This window comes from Euprymna scolopes, chromosome 2 (assembly GCF_053919585.1).
Source record: "Euprymna scolopes isolate OS-2025 chromosome 2, ASM5391958v1, whole genome shotgun sequence".
NCBI lineage: Eukaryota > Metazoa > Mollusca > Cephalopoda > Sepiida > Sepiolidae > Euprymna > Euprymna scolopes.
This window is the reverse complement of record NC_136483.1, coordinates 28,706,322-28,727,063: the sequence shown is the minus strand read 5'-3', so window position 1 is coordinate 28,727,063 and position 20,742 is coordinate 28,706,322. Positions and strand designations below refer to the sequence as shown.

Below are 20,742 nucleotides of genomic sequence, written 5' to 3'. Positions count from 1 at the left end.
TACAATATTTATATTAAATATCATATAATATTAACATTGACTATCATACAATATTAACATTGACTATCATACAATATTAACATTGACTATCATACAATATTAACATTGACTATCATACAATATTAACATTGACTATCATACAATATTAACATTGACTCTCGTACAAAATTAACATTGGCTATAATACAATATCAACATTGACTCTCATACAAAATTAACATTGACTATGATACCATATCAACATTGACTAGCATACCATATTAACATTGATTAGCGTATAATATTAACATTGACTATCATACAATATTAACATTGAATATCATACAATATTAACATGTACTATCATGCAAAATTAACATTGATTATCATACAATATTAACATTGACTCTCATACAAAATTAACATTGACTCTCACACAATATTAACATTGAATATCATACAATAATAACATTGACTATCATACAATATTAACATTGACTATCATACAATATTAGCATTGACTATCATACAAAATTAACATTGACTATAATACAATATCAACATTGACTAGCATACCATATTAACATTGACTATTATACAAAATTAACATGGACTCTCATACAAAATTAACATTGACTAGCATACAACATTAACATTGACTAGCATAAAATAGTAACATTGACTATGATACAATACTTACATTGAATATCCTACAATATCAACACTAACTTCCAACAGTACTAACACTATCTATAATACAATTTTAACACTGTCTATCGTAAAATACAAAATGCCAATCATACAATATTAACACTTGATATCATTCAATATTATCACTGGCTATCATAGAATATAATTATTGAATATCATATAAATATTTGCCCTGACTATCATAAAATATAAGCAACTAGTTATCATACACTGTAAACACAAAATATCATACACTACTAACACTGGTTATCATAAAATTTTAATATTTAATACCAGACAATATAACACTTGCTCTTATACAACGTTAACACTTGCTATCATACTATAATAGCACGAACAATTATACAATATTAATACTAACGATCGTACAATATCAATGTAGGCTATAACCGCTCATCAAATTATTAGTATTGCAAATTATAATTTAATGAACGGTTATAATCATATATGCCAACACCGTGACTGAAATATTTGTATGCAAGGTGTTAGCAATAAAAGAACACTTTCTGTAAATACTTGTGTGTCTATTCCTATTAACGTGTTATCTTTAAAGAATATATATACTCATTTCGTCTTTATAATAAGATAAATCGATGAAATGTTCCATATTTATGCGGTGGCGCATATTTTTACATGACATCTTAGTATCCTTTCTATTCTTAATAACGAGTCTAAACAAGTACAAGCGACGGCTTTGGTGAAAGGCAAGATGTTTCGATTGTAACCAAATTCGATCAGTAGAAATTAATGTCATTACGGATATTCCGTTTCATCTATCAACACTGGAAAACAACGCCTAGGTAAGAACATTTCAATTCATTACAGCAAGAAACCTTTAATGCTAACATATTATATCAGTAAAACAACCTTCCTTCAACTACTAATATAAACACATATATATATTAGTCTTGGAACGATTAATCTTAATAGGAATCGGAAAAATCGAAACATTTTGGGGTATCAGAGTCGGTATCTGAATCGAAAACAATTCATGATAATTTTTCGATGCTACAAACAAAAAAATAAAAACGATTCTTTTGTTTTCTTGTTGTTTTTTTTTAAACAAAACTTTCTGTTGCAGGTACTAACGATAAAATGATAAATATTTATTGATTTTAAATTACCAGTAAAACTTAATTCTTAAGATCACTCCCTCCTAACAAGTGTAATGTTGCATTATCGAAAACTTATGTACATATTACATGAGTTCTCATTGTGGTTAGAAAACAACTATAACTTAAGAGATGTATATATACATAGAAAGAGATTTAGACATAATCGGAATCGGACATTGTATCGAAAACGATAATTCATAGCAGAATCGGTAATTCTATCGAAATCGGGCAAATATTGGGATCGTCCCATTACTAATATATATATATTAGTGTTGAGAAGATTAATCGGAATTGAGAATCTGAAAAATCGAAACTTTTTGCAACAGCAAGATCGGTATCGGTATCGGTATCGGTATCGGTATCGGAAAAATTTGAGTCTCATTTTCGATTCCAAAACAATTCTTTGAATTTTTTCCTGATAATTATAAATAAACCAATTCAGATTTATTTATTCATCAAAAGATTGTTTAATCATAACAACAAAAAATAAACAAAAAAAACGAAGGGACAAATGGCCAGGATTTCTAAGTCCAATTTAATAATTTTATTGGTAAATTACGGCAAAGAAAGTATATAATCAAGTACATTTACTCCTATTTCGCTTAGGAAACCCTTTGAAATGCTCACACCTACTAGCACCTAGTTGATAAAAGTCAATACGGTACCCCTCAGAGTTTACAGTTAAATTAAAAGATTTAAACGGCTCCTGACAAGTTTTATTTTTTATTTTTTCTGGCGCCGACTTGGTCTTGTCCTTTCTGGAGTGGTCATCTTTAAAATAATCCTATGTTTTATTGCATGTTTTTGCCACAAATGAAGAACGCAGATAAAAATCTCATAATATTTTATAAAAACCTTGAAAATACGGAATACGTGTAGAAATTTATCAAATTATAAAAAAGAAAAAAAAAACACTATAAGATTTTACTTTTTAGGCGATTATATGTGAACACGCCGAAAAGAAAGCAAATAATTATTGTAGAATTTAGAGTGAGTTAAGTGACATAAATATATTTAGCGTGGAACAATCCTCTATTTCCGGTCCATTGTAGCTTTTAGTGTATTTAATCAAGTTCTGTTACGACAATATTTAAGTCCCACCAGCAAAATAAAAAAACACTCGTAATCGCTTTTTTATATTTTTATTTTTATTAAATTTGGGTCAGAAACATTAACGTGACTATGATTTTAAAACAAACAAAATTACTACGTCCGTGAGTCGCTGTATACTTCGAAAGATATGCGCAATTGAACGGCGAAACCTGATAGGGTAGGCACAGCAAAAAAGTGGGGGGGAAAAGTTTTTTTTTTTAACGAATTATTAAAATCCATTATATTGAGCAACTTTTTTTCCCCAGAAAGATAAAAGCCTGAATTTTATCATATAAATTGCAGAATGATATAAAACCTTTTCTAATATTTTTAATAGAGTTTTAAATTTAACCCCCCCCCCCCCAAAAAAAAAACACCGTTCATCGAGATTTTTGCCTCGATGGGTAACACATTAAAATATATTTTGAAAAGATTTTTGAATTAATTATTTTTTAAAATTTTTTTGTCTAAATACGATTTAGGATGATTTGCTATAATATGCAAAAATATTATAACATAAGTACCTGGATTTCAAATACTACGTAATCGAGACAGATCACAAATAAGAATGGAGCCAGAGTGTGACCTTGTAGTAATTTCAAAGAAATCGGCGTCGCCGTCCAGAGAGCGCACGATGGCTTTAGTATTTTTATATAGGATTATTATGGCTGAAATGATTTTTTCAGGGATACCATAAGTCAATAAAATATGTCTCATATTTCCGTGAATCGTACCAAAAGCTTTCGAAATATCTACAAACAGCATTATTGCCAGCAGTTTCTTTGCTTTTTACTCCATCTATAATTCTCTTAATAGTAAAAGTTTGACTGATTGTTGAGCGTTTTTTTCTGAGCTCATTTTGATTTCGCCTGAGCATCTCTTCTATTTAAGGTTTTATTCTATTGAGGACCATCCAGTTGTATACTTTTGTAGCTATTGGTATAAGTATAGAGATGCTTCTATAATTTTTGTCCATGACTTAATCGCGCTGCCCTTGTACACTTCGTTACGATAATATAGCAGATCATCAAACTTGCTGGTTTCCATACTTCAGGTGGAATTTTGTCAAAACCGACTGCTTTCTGAATTTATTAGTTTCCTCAAAACTATTTCCAATTCATTTTCAGTGAATTGTTCGGTTTTTATTGCTAACTCGTGTTCGCGATTAGTTTGGATGGAGGAACCACATACAATGGTCTCGTTACTGATTAGAATTTGAAAATTGCACTTTTATTTCTTCAAACCCTCGGCTGTTTGCTTTGATCTTGGCCTTAGTAACTCTTTTTCTTCCTGTAATATCATTGACTGCTTGACATCCTTCGGCCTTCTTCAGGTGTATCTCGAACTCGTGAACTGTTTTATTGGAATTTCGAACCCAACCCTTTATTGTTACGGGAATACCATGTTCTCGTTCCATTCAGGCCGTCCCTGCTGCTACCGTTTAATGCTGTTGCTGCTGCATCTATCGCTGTCGCCATGTATGGAAGAAAAATGGTGACCATCGCCCCCTCTGGGATGAAGTTAAAATAATAAACAGTGAGCCCCTCTGGAAAGTGTGAAAACTCAAAGAAACAGCACGCATGCTAGGACATAACAACCTCCTGAGCAAACCGAGTATAGAACTGAACACAATTCGGAAACATCTAATCATAAGAGAGAACCTAGAATAACAACTTAGGTTTAATAGTCCCAAAAATTGTTACATCATCGTCCTAATGACACATGGCCGAGGCGACTAAGACATTGCAACAGAGATTGCAAGTCTCCAAGGTTCTGAGTTCGATCCTGAGCAGTGGCAGTGACAACACAATAGCAGCGACAGCGATAGACGCAGAAGTTGACAGCAGACGGTGTTTGGTCAGATATTCTCCTGATATTAAACGTCATCAGTAATATAATTCTGACGAGATTTTCAGTTTATTTATTAAATTTTTTAGGTGAAAGTACAGAATAGTTCCTCTTCCTCTTCATTTTAAGGATGGCGTTCTAAATAATGTTATTATTTCAGTACAGTCAATAAGCTGCAGATTATTAAGAAAGTCATCCATAAAATAGAGGGAATGCTTTACGTATTCTGTGCAACCGTTTAAACAAGAAATTTTTAAGATTAGGAACTGAATCTGACCAATCGTCATTTACTATTAAATTTGTCGTCGTAAACTCTTCTAATTTGCCTAAATATTCACTAATCAGTACCGGAAAATATTTACAAATGAAATAAAAAGATTTTTGCTAAAAATGAAATAAAATAAAATAATTATTATTGAAAATTATTCAAATGAGAAATATACAACGATATTTATTTTACTTTTAAAAATTTATTTATTTGTTGATTAAATCGTGTTTGAATTATTTTGATAAAGTTTAGTTCAGATCAACGTCTGGCAAGCATCTGTCTCTTCAAACAACTAATTGGCTTAGAATGTACTACCGACATCATCATGGTTGACATATTCTTAAGTGAAGTCTTTAGAGAAAAATAATTCAAAATACAAAATACATATTTACATAGATAGGATTTTAAAACTTTTCTTTTAGCTTTCCTTTCTCTTATTTTGGCGAACGTTAAAATCAGAGCTATGCTAAAGTATTTCGGGGAAGCCATACAAAATTGTATATCAGCGATTTAAAAAAAAGACTAAAAAAATAAGTTGAATTAAAGTAAATGTGGCAACGGTAAAATTTTACTTAGGATTTTTATTGATTAATATTAATATATAAATATTTATTATAAAATAATTATTAAATAAAACGTTATAATTGTTGTTTGACGCTTCTACAGAATTTGAACCTAACCAAACCGCCTTTTTCAAAACTAAAGGTAAGGGGCTTAGTCATATTTTAAACTTGGGTGATGCTACCTTAGCCCGCAATTCTCGACCGATTCTAATTTTCCATCGTCAAAGTGTCATTTTTACCTATTTATTCACTTTTGCTATTTTTACCAGTGCTATTTTTTTTTGCTACCATTTTTTATTATATACTGAAGAGGACAAATCTCGATATTTAGGAAACAAAGTAAAGGTCGAGGATAATTATTATTAAAGGAAAATGGTGGAATTGAACTCAGTTATCAAAAGTAAAATTAATGCATATTGCTATTTAGATACGTTTCCAGAAATGCAGTGGAATTATCCATTGTTGTTAGAAATAACTATAAAAACAAAGTTAAGTTAGAGGAATAATGGAACAATAAAGAATGTCTTTTATGTCGCCAAAACATATGTTGGAAGCATATGCATGTACATATGCATCTCATGCACGTTTGGCCGCGTTCTGACGTTACAAATAAATATAGAATTAATATATACAGTTACGTTAGACTAGAGTTGAGGAGGAGAGACAGAGCAGTCAGCGTTCAGTTCGAGTTGAGTTGGAGAGAGTTTGCCTGAGCTCCTTTAGGAAGCGAAGGGGTGAGGAGAGGAGAAGACAAAACGAAAAAATCATTAACGCTTCTCTCTTAATATCTATATCCCTATACGATATCTTCGTCTCTCTTTTATGCTCATCCTGCCACGTAACATCTAGTCTCTCTTCTGTGATTCAGTATACCGTTTGGTGCCGTTTAATAACATCTTTATACTACATAACTTCGTTTTGATACAACCGCTATACAACATTTTTACCGGTGCCATTTTTATCGAGCACCCTATTCTCTTTTTACACCGTCTTCTTATTGTGAATAAAAATCATTGACTATTTTCCATTATGAAAAATTCAAATACCATTAAAGATGAACCTTGCAAATCAGCTTTGTTTAAAAAGAAATATAAATTTTCATGTGTTTCACAGCTTTCAGTCAGTTACAAGGAAAACATTTGAAGAAGATTTAGAAAGATTTACTTATATATTCTCCCACCATACCCAGTCTCCATTTTACGTATTGTAAAAATAAATACGGACATTACACAAGTGTTACCAATTTAGCGGTTTTCCTGCTAGATCTGGAGATTTAGTGTGTAATTTAGCTGGTAAAATTTTGATCTAGCCACTAGCCGGTTTTTCTAGAAAATTTGGAGATATTTGACGCTCACAACCAAACCCCTGTAATTAAAGATAAAAAAAATAAACAAAATCTCTTGAAAATACTTTAAAACATAAACTACACTCATTCAAAATAGAAAAATAGCATTTATTGCCTTTGATAACAATTATTTGTTGACTATTTGTTTTTGTTTTTTTTCACCATTCTTTTCGGTTAACCATTTAAAAAACTCGCTATAAAATCGATTTTTCCAAGTAATTTTCATTGAGGAGGGCGTTCCACCTTAAGCACCCCCATCAGTTTAAATGTATTTATTCACTTGGTGAAGGTGTAGAAAAGTTAACAATCAAACATTGTAAAAAAAAAGCGACAACAGTAAAAAAAAAAAAAAAAAAAAAACTTTTATCGAACGTAGTAGTACCGACATGTATACATTTAACGTGCTAAAAGTATTTTTTTCTAATTTCAAAATATCCTGTTGAAAGTGTTTTTTACATACTGACAAAAAAGAAACAAAAAACATATCGCTTAATGGGTGTGGAAGCTTAATTCCTGAAAAGTTGTTAAAAAATTATCTATTCTACCATTAACCCTAAGTTCGAGTTAGACTCCCAAATTTAGGGGAGTCGTAGTCATAGATATTTTTACAATTTTTCAAAAATGAAATCCCCAACGATTAAGCGATAAGCAATTAGTTATTTGTTTTAAAGAAAGCTAAAAGACATTAAACATAGTTTCAGCACGTATAAAAGATAGATAATTAAATTTTATTGTGTTTGGCATAAGTTATTTGTTGATATTTGCTGTTGTTTACAATTTCTCGGCTGTTAACTATACTGCACTTTAACGAATGACTGCTGTTCCTACATAGTTGCCTTCCCAAAGAGCCAATATTTATGTTTTTATCTACTTTTATTAATTTTTCAACGTTTATTATTTACATTTAATTGTCAGCGTGAACCAATTTTTCTATGACGCGGCATATTTAAACACTTCAGCGAATTTATTGCATTTATTTTTTAGCAAATATTAAAACAGGAAAAAAAAAAGTTTTCCACATGTAAAAATTATATTTACTTGCTTTTCTAAGATGGCAAATTTAGTCACAAGGTCGATTTTTAATGTAGTGAAAGTCCTGCTACTCCCAAAAAGAGGCATTCAGGATTAGGGCAACTCTTTTTAATCCTCAGTCTTGAAGGATTCTCCTTCATTGATCAAGAACAGAAAAGATAAAGTTTAATATGAGAACAAATACTATACTTTAATGTTAATTTTATTTGGAAAAGTAAAACAAAATTACAAATAAGCCGAAAAAAAAACAATATAGTATAAAATTGGTGAATATTTAAATCGCATCTTTTTTTCATTTTTAAAATATTCAGAGCAGACGAAAATATTCTCGATTGGCAATGGTGGTGGGCATAAAGTGCTGTTAAATTTAATGGAAAGTAGCACCCCTATTTCAAGGGTTTTGTAACAGTTTAGGAATCAAGACTATTAAGCTTTTTTTTTTGCTATGGGAGATAAATTCTGCATGTTTTACTTTTCAAGGTGATTTCATGTGGTTTTACGACATTGAGAGGTAGACTTAGGGTTAGACAGATAAAGATTAGTTACCTGTCCCAAAAGGTAGAATTTTTTAGAAATGAGGGATCATTTTAATAAAATATTATATGAAAAAATGATCCTCACTTTACCTTCTAAAATATTTGTTCAGAATATTCACACCTACTCGCCTAAAAATCTCATTTCTGGAGGGGGATAGCTAGTGGTCCTGATCTTTTTTTTTTAAATATAGATATAGTTTATTTTTTAAATTCAAAAACTTCTTAATGTTTTCCCATAATATTTATTCTCAAAGACTTTTATAAGTTCACAAGATTTTCACCTTGTGTCATTATTGATCTTTGTGAAGAATTTATTTAGCAATATTCAATAATTGATACATTATTATTGTGATGTTTTATTTGTAATATATTACAATTTAACTTTTATTATTTGTTTTATTTTATGATTTGTTTCTTAAAAAAAAAAGATAAAACTATCTGATCAAATTTGGAAGCCTTCTGGATAGCTAACCACTTCCGCATAATTCCAAAATGATATACTGATAAAACACTTTGTATATTCATAATGTTTTATGTTAGAAGCATATGGAAAATCCACATGCAAAGGAGGCATATGTTGGCCACGTTCTGACGTCACAAAGAAATATAGATCAATATATCAGGTAGGGTTCGAAAATTAGTAACAGAGTTAAGGAAGACAGTTGAGAGAGGGCAGTTGACAGAAGAAGCCAGAGTTTAGTAAGCCTAAACCCCTTCGCAAGACAAAATGTAGAAATCTAACAGGCATTGAATTCCCATCATTCTCATCACTAGCTGGAAATAAATGTCTTCATGTTGTTTGTAAGCTTTTGTCTTCGTCATCATTTTAACACGGTAATGTGTAATCTTCTGTTATTACATAACATCAAGCTGTCCCATCATCTTGAATATTGCACTTTATATAAACCTCTAACAAAGTGTTAACTCTATCCCCTTCATCAATAAAGTATTCCCCTCTGTGTTTAAAAAGAACTGACTATATTGACACAGCTGGTAGCATCATCCATAACTTTGCTATATCTCATTCCTTGACACAGTAACATTCCCGACCCGTCTACCAGATCACTAGGACCAACAAGCCTCACGTTTGGATCTATTTCTGACAACTGTTTCTGACGACTGTATAATAAATGCTCATTGTCTACTTGAGAATGCTGATCATGATAATTATAGACATTACTCTAAACTCTCGACCCTAAGTTAAAAAGCCATTGATCAAAACGATGAGGTACTACAATAAGGCTGACTGGGATGCCATTAGAGATCACATCAGAGACGCCCCGTGGGGAAATATCTTTTCTCTTTCAGCAGAACAGTGTGCAAATGAGACTACTGAATGGTTCAAAGCAGCAATTGAAGTACATGTTCCTACACGGAAGTTCTATAGCAAACCCCACTCTCCCCAATGGTTTACTTCTACATGTGGAGCTGCCATTGCTCTAAGGCAAAATGCTTACCCCAGATTTATCCGGCATAAGTTCTGTACAGACAAAAGTATATAGAAGCTAGAAATAATTGTAAGAAAGAAGTAGCAACAGCTAAGAGTAAATATAATGAAACCACCAGGAAATGCATCAAAGCGCAGAAATTAAGAACTAGTGATTTCTGGAAAATCTACAATAGTGTAGTAATAATGGGCAGTCGGCAATACCCCCATTATCAAACAATCATGAGGTTGTTTGCACAGCAACTGAGAAAGCTAACATGCTTGCTCGTCAGTTTGCCTCAAACTCTACCTTGGACCCAGCAAGCCATTCCCTGCCTGATTTTTCTCTGTGGACAGAAATCACACTAGATGATTTGACAATCACCCCTTCTTAAATACATATCATAAAAAAACTTAGACACTTCAAAAGCATGTGGACCTGATCTCATCTCTGCTGTGCTATTAAAAAAACGCTCCGCTGAGGTTGCTCCAGTTCTCCCTAAACTCTTTAACAAATGTCTGAACGAATCTTGCTTTCCTGGCTGCTGGAAAACTGCTTCTGTGGTACCAGTTTACAAAAACTCTGGCGAAAGAACTGACCCGTTAAATTATCGCCCAATAAGCCTCCTCCCACTTTTTGCCAAAATATTTGAGTCCTAAATTAATCAAGCTCTAGTCCACCACTTTACAGCTGCTAAACTTCTGTCAGACCACCAATATGGATTCAGGCAAGCCCGTTCTACTGTAGATATTCTAATTGTAATCTCTGAACATTTATACCAAGCACTGGATAAGGCAGGGGATAGGAGGGCAGTAGCCCTAGATATATCTAAGGCTTTTTGACAGGGTATGGCGAGATGGTCTTTTCATGAAAATAAAATCCTATGGTATTACTGGACGAATGTTTATCATAATTAGATCCTTCTTAAATGAGAGAACAATCCAGGTTGCCCTCAATGGGCGTACATCCAAAACATTTAAATGTGGGTGTGCCTCAGGGGTCGATCCTTGGACCTTTATTATTTCTGATATTCATAAATGACTTACCTGATAAAATTGTCTCTGAGATGGGTATATTTGCCAACGACACCACGCTCTATAGCAGGCACATGGGGAAAACTAATGAGCACTATATCTAAGGTAATGGCTGAAACCTTAGAGGAAGACCTTCAATATGTATGATGTCAAAAATGGATGGTAACATTCAATGCTGCCAAGACAAAGTTCGTTTCCTTTAATAATTACATGAAACCTTACCAACCACCAGTGGCTATGGCTAGAGATACTTTACCTGAAAGCCCTTTGTTCAAGCTCCTTGGCTTAACGTTCACAGGAAATATGAGTTGAAATAGATACATCGAGATCATTGCCAAGGCTGCTGCGAAGAATGTAGCTCTCTCTATCATGCTAGAAAGTTACTTACGCCTGAAAGTATCCTGGACCTCTATAAAATCATCATTGACCCACGTGAGGAGTACTGCTGTTACATTTGGGCTGGCAATACCCCCATTATCAAACAATCATGAGGTTGTTTGCACAGCAAGGTAGAGGTACCTTGTGGATATAATAAACCCATTAGCAGGCAAGTCAGCAACACATGTTAAGAATTCTGCCCACTTCACGGAACTGATCAAGGGACCACCCATCAGTACAAACCAAATGGTAAGCCTAGATGTGGTTAGCCTGTTCACTAAAGTCCCAACTAGTGAGGCACTAGCAGTAATTCAAGACAAACTAGCTGCGGACCTCTCCATAGAAGAACGCACATGTGTACCATTGCCAAACTTAATGGAAATGCTGACATTCTAGAAACAACCTACTTCAGAATGGGTACTGACCTATATCGACAAGAGGAGGGTCCAAAAGAGAGTCGCTAACCTAATAGTTTCCGAACTGTCATCTAAGCTTCAGCCCCTGTCCCATCGACAAAATTTTCATCCCTCTGCCTGTTTTACAAGGATTTTAATGGTGGATTCTTTGACGAATTACTAGCCCTTGTACACCCTCGACCTAAATACCCCCGACAAACCTGACAAGCAGCGAAATCCCCCATACATGTCAAGATCCCTAGATGTAAAAAAGAACCCTTCTACTCTAATAGCTTCTTATCCAAAACTGTTAGACTTTGGAATTCTCTTCCGGTTTCCTGCTTCCCCAACTATACTGACATGCAGAAGTTTAAGTGTAATGCGAACAGACATCTTGCTGCTAAACTCCCTACATAGTATCCCTGCAACTTAAGTCCCTGATAGTCCTCTACATCATATTGCTTGGGGTGAAAATGAAATTTTATATATATATATTGATTGAGATTGTCAGACTGACTTCCTCATCTTGGTTGTTATTGTCACGACGTTTCGGCCATTTTGCCCTCCAGCCTTCGTCAGGTGAATGGTTTGTTAGGAGTCTCGAATCCAACCCTTTAATATTATTACGGGGGTACCATGTTCGGACTCCAGCTAGGCTTTGGGACATAGTTGCTGATTCTCTGTTTTTCAATGTTACTTTTTCACTGCCTTCGTTCAGGATTGAACTCAGCACCTTTGGGTAACTGTAAACTTTGATACAACGTCTAGGACCACTCGGCCATATGTCACTAGGACAATTCTTAGTTGGTTTTTGTTAATGTTAAACCTATGTTGTTATTCAAGGTTTTCTCTCTCTATCAGAGGTGTCCAAATTGCATTCAGCTCTATGCTTGGTTTGCTCAGTAGGTTGTTATGTCCGAGCATGTGAGCTGTTTCTTTAAGTTTTCTCACTTTCCAGTGGGTCTCTCTGTTTATTATTTTTACTTCATCCCATAGGGGGCGATGATCCCCCCTCTCCATCCAAACATGGTTGGCTATACCCGATTTTTCCGTCTCCCCTTTAGTTACCATTTTTTCAGAGAATGGCAGGCCTAATCGCAGATGGTAGATACGGTAAAATAAAGAAGGACCCAACTTTGAAAACCGAAAGAAAGCTGTTACAAATCCTTACGAAAAACAAGGAACACATCGCTCCGATGAGATATAGACAGCTGGTCCAGCATTACAGTAAGCTACCACATATGTACGGTCTCCCCAAGATACACAAAGACGGTATTCCACTCAGACCCATAGTGAGCTGCCGAGGCTCAGCATGCCACCCACTGAGCAGGTACCTTGTGGATATAATAAACCCATTAGCAGGCAAGTCAGCAACACATGTTAAGAATTCTGCCCACTTCACGGAACTGATCAAGGGACCACCCATCAGTACAAACCAAATGGTAAGCCTAGATGTGGTTAGCCTGTTCACTAAAGTCCCAACTAGTGAGGCACTAGCAGTAATTCAAGACAAACTAGCTGCGGACCTCTCCATAGAAGAACGCACATGTGTACCATTGCCAAACTTAATGGAAATGCTGACATTCTAGAAACAACCTACTTCAGAATGGGTACTAACCTATATCGACAAGAGGAGGGACTAGCTATGGGCTCGCCATTATCACCAGTGATGGCGAACATATACATGGAATACTTCGAAGACATGGCCTTAGGTTCAGCTCCCTTAAAGCCCACCATGTGGCTAAGATACGTTGAAGACACCTTCATACTCTGGCCCCATCAGGAAGACATCCAGGCTCTCCTAGACCATGTGAACTCAATAAGACCATCGATACAGTTCACAATGGAGAAAGAAAAAGATAACCAACTGGCCTTCCTTGATATACTCATATCACGCACAGAGCATGGGTTTAAGACATCCGTATATCGCAAGCCTACCTTCACCGGACAATACCTAAACTTCAACTCCCATCACCCATACAGTATCAAACATGGAATCGCACGCTGCTTACAACATCGAGCAGAGACAATAAGTAGCGACACCATTACATACCACCAAGAAATGGTCAGGTTGAAGAATACCCTCCGTCGTAACAACTACCCCGATAGCATACTATCCACCAGACGTGTTAATAGTATAAGAGAGGAGAATGAAACACAAAAACCTCCAACGGTCTGCCTACCATACATACGAGGCATCTCCGAAAAGATTCAGAGAATATGTGCCCCCTACAACATCAGGACGGTATTCAAAAGCGAGTCAACACTCAGACGACACCTGGTACGAGTGAAGCCCCGCATGGATGAGAACATGACCAAAAACTGCATATACTCCATCCCATGCAGTTGCAGAAAGGTTAACAAGGGTGAAACATGCCGCCCCCTTAAAGTAAGGGTGGAAGAACACCGAAAAGCGGTAACTAAAGGGGAGACAGAAAAATCGGGTATAGCCAACCATGTCTGGATGGAGAGGGGGGATCATCGCCCCCTATGGGATGAAGTAAAAATAATAAACAGAGATACCCACTGGAAAGTGAGAAAACTTAAAGAAACAGCTCACATGCTCGGACATAACAACCTACTGAGCAAACCAAGCATAGAGCTGAATGCAATTTGGACACCTCTGATAGAGAGAGAAAACCTTGAATAACAACATAGGTTTAACATTAACAAAAACCAACTAAGAATTGTCCTAGTGACATATGGCCGAGTGGTCCTAGACGTTGTATCAAAGTTTACAGTTACCCAAAGGTGCTGAGTTCAATCCTGAACGAAGGCAGTGAAAAAGTAACATTGAAAAACAGAGAATCAGCAACTATGTCCCAAAGCCTAGCTGGAGTCCGAACATGGTACCCCCGTAATAATAATAAAGGGTTGGGTTCGAGAATCCTAACAAACCATTCACCTGACGAAGGCCGGAGGGCAAAACGGCCGAAACGTCGTGACAATAACAACCAAGATGAGGAAGTCAGTCCGACAATCTCAATCAATGAAACCAACTCATCTCAATAATACAGACAATTACTATATATATATATATATATATATATATAGAGAGAGAGAGAGAGCAAAAATGGTAATTAGTAAAAACCTGAAGAAAGTGCTCAATACTAATGCAGAGCAAATATATGTTTTATTTTTATTACCGTTTTATCTGCTTAGTTACACATGTTTCGATTCATATCATTCGAATCATATTAACGATCTAGTAACTTCATCAGACATTATAGAAATTCTGTAATGTCTGATAAAGTTACTGGATCGTTAATACGATTCAGTAACCGCCCATCCGCGGCTCCTATCACCTTGTCTTTCCAGATATCGTGCTTCAGCTGCTCATACTGGATTCGATCTTCCTCAAACTTGCCCACACCTCCCCGCAAGGTCCTTCTCCACTCTCTGCGATCCAAGGCAAGACTCTCCCAGGTTCTTTTTTTTTTTACACAGTGATCACCACTTATCAAGGCCCGGAAGCCACTCAGGGATAAGGGTTATTGCAAGTACATTACGTTAGTGTGGAGATTTGATGAAGTGTTTACTTAAGGGGGCGGGTCATTAGAAATTTGTTAAGGTTGGACTTGAAGACATCCAAGTTGTAGTCCTGTGGGAAGCAGGCAGACGGAACAGAGTTCCACAGGCGTGCGGTTCTAAGAAAGAAGCTTTGTTCGTGGAATCCATGTTTTGATTTACGCACAGATAAAGAATGGGGGAAATTTTTCGCAACGTCTCTTCTGTAGGAGAGAGGTTGAGGGTAGATAAAGGGGCATCCCCCACTAAGCCACGAAGTCTATTTTGTACTCTGTCAAGGCAGGACAGGCTGTTTTTAGCAGCTCCTGCCCAGATATGGCAGCAGTATTCCATCCTTGGACATACTTGACTTTTATATAGATAGAGAATTGCATCAGTAGTGAGATATTTTCTGGATCGGTAGAAGGATCCCACCATCTTTCCAGCCACCTTGGCAACAGACTTGATGTACGTGTTCCATTTCAGATCAGAAGTAAAGGTCAAACCCAGAAGCTTGTCAAAACATGGGGGCTTTCTCATATGAGAGCAATCCATCCCAATTGATGCCAGATGGGGATCAGAGCATTGATAATGTAAGGATAGGAGTTTGGTTTTAGATGAATTAAAGGTAACAAGGCACGTCTTCCCCCACTGTACCACACGCTCGAGATCAGAGGAGAGAGAATCAGATAGAACTTTGTCATTTACAGCCTTTGATGTGTTGCCGTAGATGGTCGTGTCATCAGCATAGATGTCAACGAATGATTTAAGTATGTGTTTAGGGAGGTCATTGATGTAGATCAGGAAGAGAGTTGGGCCTAGGATTGACCCCTGAGGGACTCCAGCATTTATATTGCAAGCCTCCGATTTTTGTCCATTTACCACTACTCTTATGAGCCTATCGGAGAGAAATAATTTAATGATTGAGAAAACATTTCCAGTTATACCGTAGCTGGAAATCTTGTGAAGTAGACCCTTATGCCATACCTTGTTGAAGGCCTTTGATATGTCAAGAGCAATTGCCCTAGAAATCAAGCCTTTGTCAAGAGATGCACTAATCCTGTGGGATATAACCGTCAGCACATCTGCGGTAGATCTTGCAGAGCGGAAACCATATTGTGTGTCACTAAGAAGGTTATTCCTGCTGAGGTGGTTGATTATTTCTCTATTTAATATGGATTCCAGCAACTTACTCATAACACACAGGAGACTTATTGGTCTGTACTGAGAGGGAGATGACTTATCATCTTAATTGTTAAATACAGGGCAAACTGATGAGGTTTTCCAGGGAGTCGGAAAGCACTTCTCCTTAAGGCAGCGCTTAAATAGTTTCGTAAGTATGGGAGCGAGTTCTGGTTGAAGCTTTTTTAAAACTATAATTGGGATGCCATCATGGCCAGTTGCTTTACTGGAATCAAGGTTCTTGATCAGCTTGGCGACCTCATGCACAGATATTTGTGTGTTACCAAGCTTGTTCTGTGTTATAGGAGGAAATATGGGGAGTTGATGGCCTTCGTCGCATAGGGTAGAATTAGCTGCAAAGTTCTTTGCAAATAGTTTGGCCTTGTCTGACGCTGACGAGATGACCTCTGATCCATTGATAATGGTTGGGATAGAACGCACACTTCTGTTCAGGATCCTATTTGTTATTTGCCAAAACTGGTGGGAACTTCTCTTTTCGACACCAGTCATAAAAAATGTCGCCCACCTCCTTACATATTTTTACGATTTGGAACACCAGAAAATTCATCATAACTTTTGTTTTACTGAACGGAATCTGAAAAATTTTTTTCACAATATAACTTGAGAAGTTGATCTATAAAGGGCTGCCTATGCATACCTAAATCGCTAGGACGGCCATCAACATCAGCAGAGGCAAAGGCGTGAAGCCTTCCTGTGTAGTCCTCAGAAGAAGAGCAAGTTGGAAACCCACATTCCACAAACAACAGTTTGGCGGATTCTGAGGAAACGATTGCGATTTAAACCTTACAAGCTGCAGCTTGTTCATACCTTGGAGGAAGGTGATGATCAAAAACGTAAAGAATTTTGTGTTGAAATGCTAGATAAACTCGAAGAAGACGATTTCGATGATCGCTTAGGTTTTAGTGATGAAGCCAAATTTCATACGAGTGACAAAGTTAATAAACATAATGTCCGCATTTGGGACGAAGAAAATTCGCATGGCACAATTGAACACGAGAAAACCTCACCAAAAGTTAAAAGTTAATGTGTTTTGTGTAATATCCCCCCCCAAAAAAAGTTTATGGGCCATTTTTCCTCGACGGAAATGTGGACGTCATAGAATCAACAAATATTTGTACTTTTCTGTGTAAATTTAACCAATGACCTCCAACATTAAGTGTGTTTAGTTTCATTAAAATCCATCAAGTAATTTCCAAGATATGTGTCTTAGAATGGGGTCAACCATTTTGAAACACCCTGTATATTTTGTTTTGTTTTGTTTTCGTTGCCGACAATATGTATATATAATACACCGAATAATATTGCCTTTATGATTTGAAATTGTGAACAGATATTTTTCTGAAAAGTAATAATTATACTACTTTCTCTATAATATAAAAACAGATTGTTCTTAAATATTATCTGTACTTATATATAAAATGTATTTTGTGTGTGTGTGTGCGTTCGTTCAGTTATAAACTCTGAAACAGCGGGGCCGATTTTTTAACATTTAACACAAACAGGCAGAGACGACTTCTCACAACTTCGAGAATTGAAATCCATTTCTCCCTGGCTTATCCAATCACAAGCTAGCTCTTAGTCACGTGACGGAGTAGACAAAAGGCGAAATCACAAACCTTTAATTCTTTTTCTTGCTGGTCTGCTCAACAGCAAACATCGCCGGGGGGGGGGGGCTTTGGCCCCTGGCAGAACGTGAGTACTACTACGAACTAACAATGGTTCTCTTCAAACTACCATTTATTTCCGCGTGCGGTACCCACATGAACTTTATTCATCATTCTACAGAACAACTCTGTTCCGTCTGCCTGCTTCCCTCCGGACTAAAACTTGGATGTCTTCAAGTCCAATGTTAACAAATTCCTAATGAACCGCCCCCCTAATTAAACACTTCATCAAATCTCCACACTAACGTAATGTACTTGCAATAACCCTTATCCCTGAGTGGCTTCCGGGCCTTGATAAGTGGTGATCACTGTGTAAAAAAAAAAAACTCTCGTCGTACAACTCACATTCACGCACGACAACACGTTAAGAAACTGAAAACTCTTGGCCCTTTCTTTCTTTTAACCAACTTCCTTGGTACCGATGGCTACTGGCTACAAACACGTGTAAACTGCGCCTCTATCTTCTTCAACCTGCCGGCATGATATTAAATCTATCTTTATATACACTGAACATCTGTTTTTTTTCTTTCTCCTTCAACAGGGCTGACCTTTATCTAATTATCGAATATCTAATCTTCGTTTCCACACAAGGAACTTTTCACGACTACTATAATACAAGCGCATATGAACACTGAACCCTCTAACTAATACGTCTCTCTCCCCCTATTAAAGCTACTAACAAAGATGACAAATAAAGTTTGCTTATTAAAATGTTTAAATGAGATCTCCCTTCGTTGTTTTCATTATTAATTAAAGGTTCTTGAAGATGATTGAGGCGCGTTCGAAATGAGTGTTTCCTTAGAGCAGAATTGAACCATAATACTTGACTTTTGCATTTTAAACTTTAATTGAAGTCTTTATATGAAATAATTTTATTAAATCAACAGTACGTTCATTACAGTGCAATGTAGACTACAATATATTGTGGATTAAGTGACTGCAGGAATGCATGTAAAAGATCCTCCCGGTGCACTGCAATGAGTTTCTAACTAGAGCAGGCAATCAATCAATTTGATTGAAAAATGGGTGATTTCACTGATTTCCATAACAGTAAAAGTATTGGAAGTATGGAACGTTCGTTGATTCTAATATAATCCCGGACAACATCGGGTTTCCCTGTTATCATGGTAATGTAACAAAGGAAAACTTGTTTTAAATAAAGTTCTGTTGTTTGAAGATATCGGTATAGTGCATAACCCGTTCCACAACAATAAGTGGATGAAATTAAAGAAAACAAATAAGATTGGTTCATTCCGTTTTTCAATTATAAAACTGATGATTAATTTGTATTAAATATTTTCATTTCAGGTTCGACGATGGAAATTGTGAAATGTCAACCTATCTTGAAATTAATATTTATTCTACTGCAATGTCCATTCTACATGAAAGCAGATTGTTTTCTAAAGCAATACGAAGTCCTTACACATAAATATAACATTTTTATGCAAGCAGGTGTTGAGCCGTTTTATCCACCGAGAAACGCGACAGATCGAGTAAATTGTTTCAGATCTTGTGCACTGACAACCTTCTGCCATATTTGGACATTTGACAATGGAAATTGTCAGATTTTCCACTCCATGAAAGACAAACTAAGAGTGAAAAAAATAGATAGTCCATCATCAACAACGTATTATGAAACAAAACCAGGTGAATTGATTTTAATAATTATCATTGTATCCAGTACAAACAGTACGTGAGTCCTATTTTTGGATTGTAACGCGTTGGTGTGTAATATATGCAATATAGTATGTGGCTTATCTTTTGTAATGTGGCCTACAAATTATGTCTGTTAAAGTAACTGGCCGACTTATATATATACAGTTATGATCATATTTATTGGCACGGTAAAATAAAAGTTAAATTTTGTCTAATAAATTCTAAAAAAGGGATTAAATTAAAGAAAATAACAAAGTATATTATGTATTTTTAACTGGCCTTTCCGATGCAGCAATCGGATTTTAGAAAAAATAAATAACAAAGGAACAACAAACATAATTGCAAAAAACCCTTGTTCAAAATTATTGGCACGATTTATTTAATAATCAATTGTATAGCCTTTGGCCTTGATTACCTTCCTCAGTCGCTTTTCATAGTTTACAACCAAGTTGTTGCACTCTTCAGTAGTAATTTTAGCCCACTCTTCCTGACAATAATCCTCCAATTGAATAAGATTCTTAGGCTTCCTTTGCATTACCCTCAATTTTAATGTTCTCCATAAATTTTCAATTGGATTAAGGTCTGGGCTTTGTGATGGCCACTCCAAAACATTAATATGATTGTCCTCAAGCCATTTCTTAGTCAGTTTAGCCGAATGCTTTGGGTCATTATCTTGCATGAACCACCAACGACGACCAAGTGAGAGCTCTTTAGCAGAGTCTTTCAGGTTTTCATCCAATATTTTAACATAATCTTCCTTTTTTATGCTACCTGTGACCTTAACAAGTCGCCCTGGTCCAGAGGCAGCAAAGGATCCCCAAAACATCAAACTGCCTCCACCGTGCTTCACTGTGGGTATGGTGTTCTTAGGCAGGAAAGCTTCGCCAGATTTTCTGTAAATATAAGACACTTTATTATGGCCAAATAACTCTATTTTCGTTTCGTCAGTCCATAGAACACGTTTCCAGAATGCAACATCTTTATCAATA

The 20,742-nt window shown here is 35.8% G+C and overlaps 1 protein-coding gene across 1 annotated transcript in view; it reads left to right on the top strand.

Annotated features, from left to right (window-relative positions):
- The first annotated feature begins 1,361 nt into the window (after positions 1-1,361).
- LOC145241480 (uncharacterized) overlaps positions 1,362-20,742 on the top strand; it is a 34,488-nt gene continuing 15,107 nt past the window's right edge. Inside the window, exons 1-2 of the mRNA XM_080104479.1 lie at positions 1,362-1,490; positions 19,406-19,744. Coding sequence (XP_079960605.1) covers positions 19,414-19,744 — 331 coding nt within the window. The 5' untranslated portion in view covers positions 1,362-1,490; positions 19,406-19,413. The remainder of the gene's footprint in view (positions 1,491-19,405; positions 19,745-20,742) is intronic.